This window comes from Galeopterus variegatus, unplaced genomic scaffold, assembly GCF_000696425.1.
Source record: "Galeopterus variegatus unplaced genomic scaffold, G_variegatus-3.0.2 Scaffold575, whole genome shotgun sequence".
NCBI lineage: Eukaryota > Metazoa > Chordata > Mammalia > Dermoptera > Cynocephalidae > Galeopterus > Galeopterus variegatus.
The window spans coordinates 290,232-305,121 of record NW_007726686.1 but is presented as its reverse complement, the minus strand read 5'-3'; the positions used below and the strand labels follow the sequence as shown (position 1 = coordinate 305,121).

Genomic DNA, 14,890 nt, shown 5'->3' with positions numbered 1-14,890 from the left:
TTATACAATCACCCCTACCTTTTCACCTATAAAGTTAAGATGCATGTATATTAAGACACAAATTTAATGCATACAAGTAGGTATCAACTGTCCTAAAGAAATGCTTGAAGTCTGAAAATACTTTGAGGTCAGTCTCCAAATTAGGTTTAAGAGATTTTCCCTGATAAAATGTGTTGTTATTGATTCTTATGTCACAGCTAGAAAAGTTCAAAATTCAATGACCTTCTTTTGTAGCCACTGTACAGCCCAACTCCAGTGATGGGAATTCTCCTTGAAGTATTCTTTAGCAGCAGGACACCTGATTGAAGAGATTTTTATTAGTCAAATGCTTTCTTTGTAAATATACTTGTTTAATCTACAATAGATTTTTATTTTAAAACACAAATGCCACTTTCTTTAAAGCTCAGTTGTCTTTATACTACATTTCTACTTTGGATAGGTAGTGCATTCACATTTAAACTTCAAAAGGGAGTAAAAGGTAGGTGCATAGTGAAAAGTTTCTCATCTATCTCTAAATCTCACCCACTCAGTTTTATTATAATTCAAAGCTGGAAAACAAAGAAAACAAAACCAAAAACTCACAACAAATTGTACATTTAATAAAACCTCCATATAATCAATTTAGTTTTTTAATTTTTGTGATCTGAATAAGAAAGAATGAGGTTATGGGACAAACAATTTTAAATTATAGACTTGGAGCCCTTTCTTCTCTTTCCATTTTTATTTGCACATCTAGAAAGCTGTCCTTCATATTTGAAGATAGTACTGAGGGTGATATTGCCATTACTGAGTGTGTAAGAGGATGCGTGAAGCATGCAGAAGTTCATACAAAAACAGTGATATTTGGACAGAGCATCTGCTGACATCACCATGTAGACTTGGAAATGCCACTCTTAAGCAAATATTTATGATGACATGCTGCCAACATCAAGTCTAATTAATGAACCCACAATTGTGGCAAGATGATATCCACCTGTGTCCATAATACTATGTCATCTGGATAATGCATGTTCATGCGTTATTTCAATTGGGCTCTAATTTATGTCTGTTTAGGAAGCTCAAATGCAGCAGATTAAGCCCAACAGATTTCTCATTACTCCAGTACAAATCCAAAGATGATAATCCCTGGGCCTAAAAATCAGCAAAAATCTAGAGAAAAATAAAATAAGCTGTAAAGAAAGCCCAGCATGAGGCTCAGTGATGGCAGTGCAGTCTGCTCCATAACCTTGGGTTATTATCTCACAGTCACTCTGATCATTTGTTTGCCCATGTACTACATAAGGGAGCTAAACCAGCAAAACACTGAGGTTCCTTCTGTCATTAAAAATCTCTGCTTTCCAAGCATCCCTCAACAGACAAATGGATAAACAAAATGTGATATATACATACAATGATGTATTCAGCCTTGAAATGGAAGGAAACTCTGACACATGCTATAACGTGGAAGGACCTTAAAAACATTATGCTAAGTGAAATAAGCAAGTCATGTGAAGATATATACTGTATGATGCCACATATATGAGGTTCCTACAGTCGTCAAATTCATGGAGACAGAAATTAGAATGGTGGTTGTCAGGGGCAGGGGGAAAGGAAAGGGGAAATGGGCAGTTAGTATTTAATGGGTAGAGTTTCAGTTTTGAAAGATGAAGAGTTCTGGAGGTGGTAATGGTTGCACAATGTTAATGTACTTAATGCTACTGAATTGAACCCTTAATGGTTAAAATGGTAAATTTTATGTTATGTATATTTTTACTCAGTCAAAAAAAAAAAAAACCTTTGAAGACAATCAGCCTGTGTTCAAGTCTTAGCTCTATGATTCTACATATATCCCACCTATGAGTGATGACTAAAACCTGCACCTAACCTTATAAGGTAGATACAAAGATTAAATAAGATAATACAGGCAAAGTACTAGGCATGGTGCCATGGCACACATGGTTCATATGTGCTCAAGAGCTACAGATGACATGACTTTGTCTCCTGAGAGGCTATTTTGAAGTTGGGGACCTAAAGCCTGAAAGAGTTGGTGGCTGGGTTATATTAATGAAGGTGAAGATGCATGAACTCTTGATCTCAAGGTCCCCAAACCTGCCTTGATTCCTGCCTTTCTGACACAAGGCCTGGTGGTTTAGCTTTTTTTTCCTTCTTGATTCCATAATATATGCTATTCTTTTAATACTCCCTTCTTCATAGTTTTTTGAGATCACTTGAATAGGTTTCTGTATTCCAAGCAAGCATGCCCTGACTGAGCTGGACTCTCTAGGTACCAAAACAACACAGATTTTTTTCCTGGTCACATTGACTTGTAATTACAATACCACTTCCTCCCTGAATTTTAAGTCAATACTTACTTTTGAGCAAGAGTTACAAGAAATTTGACACACTGGTAGCAGCGACTGCTGTCCACATGATTACTGTGGTGCATCAAAGCTAAGAAAGAGAAGGGGACACTTTAATAATAAAGCACTAAACTGAACGTGGGTCCAACTAATAACAAGCTCTCTTGTTCTGAAAGTTTATAAACTATTTTTATAAGCAGATAAGGAACAACTTAACTAAAAGCATGGTTTTGCACCTGACTCAACAGAATCTTCCAAATTCTAATGGGTGGAAACACTATTTAAATATGTTCAAAAAACATACATGGTGGTGAAAATTTGACTTTTAGGAGAACTGAAAAAGAACTAAAATTTATGTTGGCTGATTATTCAACTAGAAGCTTCCAAACTTTTCCATACACCATGCTACTTAGAGAAGAGTAGTTATAATACTTTTAGTTTGATAAATGAGAATTAATGGTATTAGTTCAGTTCAACAACTATTTCCTACTCTGTGTTTAAGGGATTTAAAAACAAATACTTGGTCCCTGCTCTTGAGGAGTTTATAGTTTTTATGTTCCAGAGAAACTGGGTGCTGCTCTGACTTGAGTACACTGTTCTAAAGGGGTGGCCTGGAGAGCTGTAGGCACAAAATTTAGCTTAAATCTCCTTTCTGAATAAAAGGAGGCCCTAAATCTCTTAATAGCAAAATCTAAAATGACTCAGATTAACTGGCAATACAGGTGGCTGGTGAGAGTTGGATAAGACTATTTTTAACTAAACATTTAAAAAATACATGGCTCATTAAAGCCAATTTAGCCTTCAGAATAAGAAAGCCCTGCCAAAAACTTTTATGAGTAGTCAGTGGAAATTTGGGTACACTTTTACTGCAGTAAAAAGACAATCACATTTCACAAGGCTGACAACATCCTGAGTCTGAGATTTTAGTTATTTTCCTCCCCAATGGCTGTAGAGTGGATGAAAGATTTCCTGCATCAGAAAGTGGCATTTAGCTTGCTGGAAAAAAGCCACAGCACTCCTGAATCTTACCTGATCTGGTAAAAGGATCCCACACTACACCTTACTAAATAAGTAAGAGTGTCCAGGCAATAGATCTTTGGGTTTTAATTCTCCTGACTAGAATGAGGGAACCGAATGGCCTAACCGGACTTCTAATGTAGTACTCACTGATAAAAGCCAGGGGAGAGCAGCAGGAGGCAGAACCTGCCAGAACACCAGGCTATCTACATATTTACTATAGACAATTGTCCATAAGGCCAGGCATACTTACCTAGTAATCCATTTTCTGTCTCAAACACAAATTTGACTCTCTCTACTTGTATGGGATCTTCAATGACCTGTGAAAGGAAGGAAACAAAGGTTGGTAAATAAAAAAAGGAACCTGTGTCATAGCTACTGATGCCTTCTTTATAATTCTACTCAAGAGATTATTTTGTAACTTAACAAAACCCAGTACAAACAAATATTCTATCACCGCCATATATCTCAAACATATCTTAAATTTTAAATGAAGATGAAAAACAATTAATATTTAAAGATCCATTCATTTCCTATCTGCATGTTCTTACCAACTATATCTAAAGTTATCTGTGGGTTATGAGGACATATATTTCATGATCCTAAGGACAAATGGTTTATGCTCTAACTTGTTTACTAAAAATGTGTTAAAGTTTTGCTGTTATATATACACAGGCTCTAAAAACTGATGTGAAAGTTTTTGCCAGGCTACACAGAGCTGAATCTATATCTTACTTGTTGCTGTATTTCTAGTTCTTGGCACCAGATTGTGCACAATGTAGTTAACTATAGGGATTTATTGTTAAACAGATGAACAATACATAAGCCTACCCTTGAGGAGCAACAATCTTCCCAAGTTTGTAAAAGCAATAGGACCAAAGGAGGTAAGGGAACAGAAAGATAGGCTTTTAAGAAATGGCATCCATGACATGTTTTCTTATTCAGAACCATTTATTAAATGCTTACTCTGTGCCAAGGCCTACATTAAATATTAAGGATCTAAAGAGAACACAGTCCTTCCCCTGGTCTAGTCTCTCTCATTAGCTCATAACCAGCCACCAAATTCTATAGATTCTCTTTCCAGAATACCTCTTGATCTGTCCCTTGCCCCCTTCTACCCTCAGCCTATTCCTTAGTATAAGCCTCGTTATTTCACACTCAGATTACTGCCAGACTCCTATATGGTCTTCCAATCCCCAAACTTGCTTCTTTCTTTAGTCTGTCTTTCAAAACAGATGCCAGGAGAATCTTTCTAAAATACAAATCGAGTCATGCCACTCTCCTGCTTAAAACCCTTTCATGCTGCCCACTGTTGACAGTAGGGGTTGCAAACTTAAATGCCTACAGACGCCAGGGAGACAACCAGAATGAGCAAGTGGGCTAAGTGTCAGACAACAGCAGCAGGGAGAGCAGTGGGAAATTGGCGACCACATGGCCCATCGAAGGGGCATGCTTTCACTGCTCTCGGTGACTGCTGCATGCAGCAAATGGGACCTACATGGTCAGAGCATCTGACTTTTCTAGATAGGCTGGAATCCAGAAATTTTAAAAAAACCAAAAAACCAAAAAACAATTTGGGTCAAACAAAACAAGCATACAGGTGGAACTTGGCACCAAGGCCCCCAGCGTGCAGCCACTGGCCTACAGGAAAAAGCCCACACACCCTGGCCCTTGTACCAGGAGTCTCTCACAATATGGTCTGGGTTTCTTTTCCCAAGCTCTACTCATTGTCCACTCCTCCTTCTTCTAGTGACACCATTTACTTACAACTCTGAGCTCCTCAGGAGTGTGGCAGAGAACACGGGCTCTGGCACCAGCTGCTGGGCTCAGATCCTGGCTTGGCTGTAAACCCTGGACCTGCCAAGGGTGGCTTTGGGCAAATCACTCTACCTCTCTAAATGTCAGTTTCCAATAATATTGTATTTTGCTGAATATAACTGATTTTTCCCCTTGCTTTTCACGTTTCTGAAGTTAGAAAGCACCCTACAACTGATTATAGTTCACAATTTCATGGTCCTCAAGAAATATTTTCAGTTGTACATATACAATCCATGGTGTCCATAGATCTGATAAAGTGTAAAACCAGCAATTTACCTCTCAGGGTTATCATGAAGCTTAAACATGGTAACATCTGTGCTCAGCCTGGCGACTTATTCACTGGAGGGCCGCGGGAAGGGTTAACCATCATCCCTTGCTCCTGCGCTCTCTGCACTATAATTGCTTATGTACTTGCCTGGCTCCCTCACTAAACTGTGAGATTCTAGGAGGTAGAGTTTTATTACTGCTCACCTCTAAATCAATAATGTAGAAAGCACATGACCGAAATGAAGAGGACTCAATAAATGCAGACCAATGAATGGAAAAGCAATAAAAGGCATATAATTTACTATTTATAAACTCATGCTGACTAACAAACACCTAAATACAAGCATATCAGAACATTTATGACTTACCAATATCTCATGAAGTACTTGGAATGTATTCTTTAACTCATGGGGTGGAGCTGTTTCTAGTTGGTTCTGAAATGTTTTTTAAAAGCATAAAAATTCCAGTAACTTTTCAGTGGAAAGCACATTGGAGTGTCAATCAACAATGCTCAAGCCAAGCCCTGGTCTACCACTACCTGCCTGACCTTGGGCAAGTCAATTCCCCTCTCCAGGCCTCAGTTTCTCCAAATGCTAAATCTGAGGACTGAAATAAACAACCTTTAAGGTCCTTCCAGATGCAATACTCTGTGACACTTTACTAAGAAATTAGGAAGGAGGAGAGAGGAAGAAAGGAAAGGGGAGAATTTTAAGTCACTAAACAAACCCAAATTTACATACGAGGGTGCTTCAAGAAATTCATGGAAAGATTCACATTATCTTTTAATTCTATTTTCCACGAATTTTCTGAGGCACGTTCATATACACATATTTTATTTTGTTTTTCTCATATGCTGATGTAGCTACGAGAACGCAAATGAGAATGCTCTGAGGTACATATGCTGAGTGAAGCACATTAAAAAGTCAGCTTATGAAATAGAAAAATTGGCCAAGATACACGAAGTGAAGAAAGCCAGGTTCACGAAACTCACATTCCTTTGTGTATTTATACATATATGAGGTATGACTATATGGAATAGTACAAATATATGGGAACAGGACAGTTTTATGACACCACACTGCCAAGGTGCCAGAGGTGGTACTAAGTAAGCACTTTACATACATAGATGCCTCATTAAATCTTCACAGACTGTGAATCAAGACATATTTTTTCCCATTTTGCAGAAAAGAAAATTGCCCAAGGTCATATAATTAGTACACAGCAAAGAGAAGAACTTAATCACCTCTGATAGAGGTCTGTACAGAAAAGGCCGAGGGCAAAACATATTTGAGTAAGAGCCTAATGACATAATCCACTAATCACCTGCTATTTGTTAACACTACATGTATCACCATTACAAATACTGGTGTAGGAAAGAGGTATAGTAGAGATTCTGTGGGCAGAATCTAATAGTCTAAATTCATGCAAAGAGGCCTTGAAGGAAACATACCAATGTAACAGTATCGGTCCCTGGAGTAGAGTGGAGAAGAGGAGACAAGGATGACTAGTGGTGGTCAAAGTACACCTTGGTCTTATTTGTACGCTTACATTTTTCACAAAGAGAATGTAGTATCTACGTAACTAGAAATTAAAGATTGAAAACTAATAAAAATGACACGTGTGCTTAAATGTTTCTCTAGTAATACTATAAAGGCAGTAAACAATGTGGTTAAGAGCACAGGCCCTGGATCCAGACTTCCTGGGTTCAGACTCCCACTCTGCCACTTGCTCGTTTGTGGCCCTGGGCTAGTCACTCTGTGTCTCAGTTTCTTCAACAATGAAATGGTGATAATAATAGTATATCTACCTTTTAGAACTACTTGAGAATCAAGTGAGTTAAATAAATATATACTTGGAATAGTGCTTGGCACCCAGTAGGTGCAACATGAGTAACAGTAATTACTGATCAGAGTTTCATAATTAACTATATCACTATTTCAGAAGGTGAGAAAAACCTACTTTTGATTTTTAAAATGTTGCCAGGGGAAATAATCTGAAACAGAAAAACCATTCTGCACAATAATGGCTGCCATACCATTGTTACTAACTATAAAGTGAAGTATGACTAGTTAAAAATTGAGAGCTATGCAAATGTGCATCACTAGAAAGAGAATGTTTAAGTAAATTACGGTATATGAAAGAGTGAATTATTATAATCACAGATAACTTCTAATGATACGGGAAAATACTTATTATGTCAAATAAAAAAATAAAAGGCACAAAAGCATAAAGACAATAAAATCCCAATTATGTTAAAATACATTCATGGAAAATAAAAGGATATAGTAAATAAAATAAAGGACAGAATAAGAGAATGTTCATGGTGCTTATCACTGAATAGTAGGATTATGAGTTCTTTTCTTATTCTTCATTTTTAAAAAATGAGGTTACACAATTTTTATGAGTAGGAAAAACAATTCAGATTATGAAGAGCAGCATATTGCCTGGCTCTCTTGCCTCAACTGAAGGCTGTCCGGCTATCACTAGTTTTATCTGAGGTCCTACCTTAATGAAATGCAGCATCGTGAAGGAGAAATGCTCATTACAGAAACAGCAGTACACCACCATCTCGATGAGTGCCAAGAGCGAGCCCGTCAGCTCCCGCAAAGCAAACATCACCTAGTGGGAGACAGAAGAGGAATAAGCTCTCCTCATCTCACAATTAACACACTTGTTCCTGGCCTTAACTGAAATTTACCCAGATTTAAGATCATCAACACTGCCTTGAAACAGGGTTTCTTAACTGCTAGAGGTGTATGGGTAGACTTCAGCGTGTCTGAGCCTGTCTGAAATTTTACACAATTTTGTGCAGATGTGCACTTTTTTGAAGGAGAGAGCCACTTTCATCAGATTTTCAGAGGCAAATGTCCCCAAAAGATTAAAATAATCACCGGCAGATTTAAACAAACAAAAAAAAAATGACATGCAGCACAGCATTGTTAATGTAATTTACAAAGGCAGTATGATATATTCATAAATTTATAAATATGTAAATCAGATTAAAGAAGAAGGATTGGAAGATTAAATTCACAAGAGGGGGTAGCTCTTGTGTAAAGGGAAGCTTGGCTGAGGATGGGCCACATGGTGTGTGCCACAATGCACGGCCGTGAGAAGCCCACATCCATACTCCTGAGGTTTAAAACACGTGTGTTTTAGAGTTGTAGTATTCCAGAACCAGGGACACATAAAAGAGAATGGGAACAAAACCCTCTGATAATAAACCCAAGTAATTTTGATTGGTGAAGTGCCATTTATCTCCTCCTGGGGCCTGAGGGGTAAGTGGCTGAGCTGGACCTAGAGATCCAGTTCTTGGTCGAAGAGAAGACTAATAATTTAACCTTCTACTAATTATTTCTTTATGACGTAGACATAAGAAGAGAAACTAATCTGAAAGAATCATTTCTTCTCTTAACAATACTCCTCTTCATCAGAGTAACATGCAAAATACAACTAACAACAAAAGGCATTTTTCTTCAAATAGGAAAAAATAACTAAAATAAAAAGAAAATGGCTTTAGAATAACAAGTGCATACCTCTAGCAGGTAAGGTTTCCCTTCAGACAAGAACAGCAAGGCTTCTACTTCCTCGTGGAGGGGCAGCAGAGGACTTGAGGGAGCAATGCTAATAGGCGGCCGATGTTTGAATACGCTGGGAGCTTTAGGAGACCCAAGAAACAAAAGACAAAACAAAACCTTTTACGCTTGGTGTTGAGACAGACGTCCACAGGTAATGCGCCTCTCCAAGATTCACACACACGGTTGCTGAGTACTTACACCCCTTCCCTCACAGCCTAACGGGGAAGACAGACACGCAGCAGCACAAGACGTTACCTATTTCCTTCAATGCTTGCCTGAGATGTAGCTGTGGACTCCTAACGACTCCCACTCAAGAAAATCTTTCAGAGACGTAAAAATATAAATAGTAAAAAATGCCCAAAGTTGCCACCGAAGAGACATTGGACAAGACACTTTTGTTCCTCAAAAAACTGTCCCCAAATAATGGCCAAGATCACTTATGCTAAGCAGAATCAACCCATGTGGATGGGGTTATCTCATTTGCTAAATGAAAACAAATATTCTATAATTTTCTTTTACAAAACTATCTGAGCTCATGAATTTAGGTAGTTTTGTCTTTTTAGATGAATGAATCAGAATTTAGGAAGCAAACTACCTTACAACTACCCAAGTGCTCCTCTCATGTCCCTTTACAGAGTCAATAGGAATTGCTTTATCAGAATGATACCCTGTGATTTTGATCTAGTTTCCTTAGATCTTCCTGGCCAGAGGATATTAAAACCTTACTACAAATTTAAAAAAAAAAAGAATACAATACATTATTATTAACTATAGTTACCATGATGTACTAAATAGATCTCTTGGACTTGCAAAAAAAACCCCGCCCAAAACAAAAACCCTTCTACAGCCTCTGGTGTCAGACGCTTGCACTCATACTTTGGCTGCTATGCCACGTAAGCTGTGAGACCTTGGGCAAGATACTAAACCTCTCTATATCTTAGTTTCCTCGTCTATAAAAGGGGATAATACCCCTCATTGGTTTGCTGTGAGGATTAAATGCAATAAATATTAAGTACCACGTAAAAGCACAGGACACTGAAAACACTGAATACATTTCAGCTGCTCTGTTATATTACTGTTGGTGGTGGTACTGTCGTGACAAGGCTTAGGAACAGTATAAAAATTGTACGTGCACAAGTTGGGATGTTGGATAATCATATAGGACAGCCTGTGTCTTAGCTATATTAAATGATGACTGTGCTATCGGTTCTGAGTAACAAAATAAGGAATGCTACCAACTATATCTTATATTCAAATATATCTCAATGACATAATTTACATCTGAATACCCTTTGTTTTTACAATGTACTTTAACATTTATCTCATTAATCCTTATTATACATGGAGAGTTATGTTTTTAATATTTTCATTTTGTATTGAGGATCAGAAAGGTCAGGGGGCTTGGTCAAGTTCACATAGCTAGGAGTCTCCAACCCATACCTTGGCTATTTTCCCCACTACATCAGTTCAAATTATAGCAGTGAATGAACTCTGAATTATCCTTTAATCCTAGAGTGTTGTTTGCTTAATACTTATATATCTCCTACCCCCAGATAAATGATTGATTCACTTTCTCTTGTGACAAACTAGTAAAATAAGGTAAAGGTGAACATGAATTAAAAAAGAAATGTTAAGTGCTCCTCAAATGTCAAAAAGCCAAATGAGAAACAAGTAATATCCATTTAACTGCTAACATTATTATTCTTCACGCTAGACAAATTAATTTTCTCTTCATTTTTCTGATGTATTAAAGATACATTAAAGCTTACCAACGTTCCTTTGGGAAGAGACATCTGAATGCAAAACAAGTAATGCCACTGTATTGTGAAGATTCCCAAACTCTCGTGCTTGTGCTGAACTCCATCGACGTATCTGTCATCAGAGAAGATAAAGTTGATGTTAGCGTTTTGGTTAGAAATAACTTGAAAAGGAAAGGAGAGGATTTGCTGGTTCATGATATTTTGGGCCACAATTATTTCTCAATGCTTGATAGTAGAAGAGGTCAAAGTACAAAAAAGTCACAGGTTTTAGGCTAGCTCAAAGGGCTCCCCATCAGACATATTAACTCCTATTTTAAAACCAATCCATTCATGTATTCAGTTTAGGTACTGAGGGCTTACAGTGTGCCAGGTAGTCTTCCTGTACCTCAACACAGTGGGGAAACTCAAGCGCTGGCCTGCCTCTGCTACTCACTGTGCTGTACGAATGTGGGCAAGATCTTAACCATAACGGTATCTGACCTCTTCGTACAACGGCAGAGATAATACTACCTGTTCTATCTCCTTCGTGGATGCGAGGACCAAATGAAATATTAAAAGTGAAAATGTTCTCAAAAATAAAAATGTGCTGCATAAATGCAAATATTAATTATATGTGCAGCTGAATTACAGTGAATTTAAATCTTTTACCTGTGTCAACAGAGTCACTGATATAGAAGAGCTTGAAATGAAGAAGGATTATTGTAAATCTCAACATAATATCAACACAGAGCATGCTATGGTGTCAGCACTTGTTTTTCAGTGCTCTAGAGTAAGAGCAGCAGGGTGAAATGACTGGAAGCTGAGAGGAGGCCTCAGTGGCAAGTCTGTCTCCCTTAACAAAGAAAGGAAGACACTGCCTACACAACGCATTACATATGGGGGAAAGGCTCTCTTTGGCTTGGAAACCACCAGAGCAAGGTCTGAGTCCCTGCTCCACCAATGGGTTGGCTTTGAGATTTTGAGCAAATTACTTGACATCTCCGTGCTTTAATTTTTTGCCCAAGAATGGGGACATAACTGCCTATTTTACTGAACTGTATCAAAAGTATACCACCATAAAGTGACCAGCTGTGCCTGGAACATAGTAAATGCTCCATAAATAGTACTCAACATTACTGCATGCTAACATTTTACGTATTTCAAGTCTATCAAACAAAAGAAATATAACTAATGGAAAAAACACACCAATATAGGAACTTCAAACAAGAGAGTGATTTTTGGATATATCCAACTCTGTTTTTATAAAACAAATTCCCTTTCATAAGAGTGTTATACCTCCAACATCATTCAGTATGTAACAATACAACTTCACATTTGGATTATGGCCTTATTATCAGCAACTGACTTAAAACAGCCAACTACCACCAAAACAGCTTTGTTCACAGCCCTGAGAAGAAGCGGAGGACCCCAATACCACCTATTCCTTGAAGGCTTTTGAAACCCCCCAGTCAGAACCTGTCTTTCCTTCCTGTGACACTTACACTTCAAATTTTGACTGATACTATGATACTATGTAAGTGTCCTGTGACACTTACACTTCAAATTTTGACTGATACAAATGAATGACTACTCATTCATTTCCATTGGTTATTTATTAGATTCAGGCATGTGAGGAAGTTGTAAAAATAAGTGAACGCCAAAGAATTTTAAAATCTACATAGTGCTAGTTAGTACCTGGATGCTTAAGAAATTAAAAATATTTATCACCTACAAAGAGAAACAAAGTGGCTATGGAAACCACACCATCCCACTAGGAATATGAGAGCAGTCAGTACCTGATTGTTCTGCCGATTGGCCCCTAGGAGAAAGCTGATCATGTGTCGCAGAGCTGAGTGCCTCAGAAGAAGATCTGCAGCCCTAATACCTTGCTGTCACAATATAAGGAGAATGACAAATTATATTCCAATCCAGACAAAAATTTGTTTTAAAAACACAGCTAAATGAGAAGTTTTAAGAAGTCAATATATTTTTAAATGCTGTAATTTACATTTACAAAGTACATGTTACAATCTAGTTTAAAAAACTCTTGAGCTTCACATTACTTCATAATGGCTACTAAACACAGCCACAAGTTTTAATGCTGATGTCTACCACTCTCAATGAGTAACTACACCTACCTGTACTAGAATTCTTGCATGTACTATAATCCACAAATTAACACTCTTAAGAAGAAACACTCATAAAACCATATCATATAGAAGTTATATTGATCAGTGTGAAATTTTTCCATGTATATAATTTCTTTAGACTATAAATCTGCTATATTAGGAAAGAATATTAGAAAAAAAAAAGTTACCTTTTGTACAAAAGTGTTGAACAGGAAAAAGTACTGAGCACAGTTTTTACAATTTTCTGGGACATCTTTATCCAATAGAGCAAGCAGTACCTCCAGTAACTGATGAATGCTCTTTAACTGGTTAGAGAAAAGAAAAGAAAAAGAATATAAGACAGACATTTGCAACAGGAGTAATCTGAAGTAAACCACCGTAAGAACAAAAGGAAAGTCTGATTGATACAATCCAGTGATGGGTTTATGCTTTTGAGAGCAAAAACAGAATGATCAGTTTTACCTTCCAGGGAAAGACTGGTACACTTAGTAATAATTAAAAGGAAAGCTTAATTTCATTTCCTAGAGTTCATAGCCAAGGGCATGATTCTACTGCCTAATAGTCACATTTTCTCCAGAGCCAATTTCTCTCTCTTAAAAAAAAGGCAGGGTGTTTAGGAGACATATTTCTGAATCCCTCCCTCCACTATGCTACTCTTCACATACTCACAGATGCAAAGAATAAAAAACACAGACACAGGCATAAGGGCTAGAGATCAAGCCGATGGAGAGAATGGAGAGCAACAGCCTGACAGAATGACAACGGTGATGTCGACTCAACTGGGAACTTACTTGAGAGCCCGCTGACGCCTCATGGAAAGCTTTGAAAAACATTTTTATTTGTTTAGAGACCATTTTGGTTATGACATTGCTTCTTCTTTCCCTCCCACCCCACTGTCTTTGGATAAGTCCCTAGAAATTCATCTGTGCTCTGAGAATTAAGACCAGGCTTACTATTCTTCTTAGTTTGTTTCCTCTGTAGAGGGTATTCATAGATTTCTGAAATATTCCCAAACATCCTCTCACATCCATTATAAAAATTAGTACAGTAAAATGTAGCATTTACATAGCACTTCGTTTTCAAAGTACTTTACAATATAAGGTGGGTGGCAAGAGGCACCATTTTCATTATGGGGAAAAATAGACATGAAAATACATAAGTTGGCTATTAGATTGAATTTACTGAGGCAAATGGCTTCCATGCTAGGTCCCCCACATCCTTCCTTTCCATCACCTGCTGCCCTGCCTTTAGAGCTTGGCGGGTGCTATGCTATGACCTTACTCCATCTGCAGGAAGACTGCACTAATCCTGCTCTTATCCTTTGTTTGAGGTGGTACATGGGAGGAAGGGGGAGAGTGAGATGGTCCTTATGTTAAAGATTCTTGACGCATCTTAGTAAACTTTTACAGGGGCACCTCAGAGACATGATATTTAAAATGTCCTATGTAGCTCCCAATGACCTGTCTTATATATTCTACATACAGGTAAGGTTTTGTTTGAAAAACTTCTGCTATTTAAGCTGATCAAAAACCACTGCCTTAGGGTAAACCTCAACTTCCTAATGATTCCTGGAATTGAAAGACAGCCTTCTCCTAGGACCTTCCTAAAGGGCATATTTGATCTTCTTCATCACTCTGGACTGAGCAAAGCTCCTGAGCTTGTCTGCTCCAACAGCACATCCTGGGTCAGGCAATGCTGTAGGAACTAAGTGCTTGGGTACCAGACACTGTAGCTGGATCAACCTCCTCCTTAAAGGACTTACTTAAGGTTGCATAGCAAAGTCAACATCTGAACCTGAAGCAGCAATACTTAGAATTCGTGTTTAATTCATTGAGACACACTGCCTCCAGCCAATGTTTATAAACAGCCAATTTGTTCTGAAAATAACATTTTTCAAAGTTTTCCATGTAGTGTCAGCTGTTTGAAACAGCAAACTTGGGAAGTAACTGCTGTATGTGCTAGGACTTGATAACAGATTGAAAAACCACATTTACAATATGTCATTT

General features: G+C 37.8%; 1 protein-coding gene across 1 annotated transcript in view; it reads right to left on the bottom strand.

Annotated features, from left to right (window-relative positions):
• USP24 (ubiquitin specific peptidase 24) overlaps positions 1-14,890 on the bottom strand; it is a 113,799-nt gene that overhangs the window by 6,035 nt on the left and 92,874 nt on the right. The window contains 9 exon segments of the mRNA XM_008570147.1: positions 223-298; positions 2,352-2,430; positions 3,610-3,676; positions 5,810-5,875; positions 7,947-8,060; positions 8,975-9,096; positions 10,786-10,888; positions 12,552-12,644; positions 13,073-13,189. Coding sequence (XP_008568369.1) covers positions 223-298; positions 2,352-2,430; positions 3,610-3,676; positions 5,810-5,875; positions 7,947-8,060; positions 8,975-9,096; positions 10,786-10,888; positions 12,552-12,644; positions 13,073-13,189 — 837 coding nt within the window.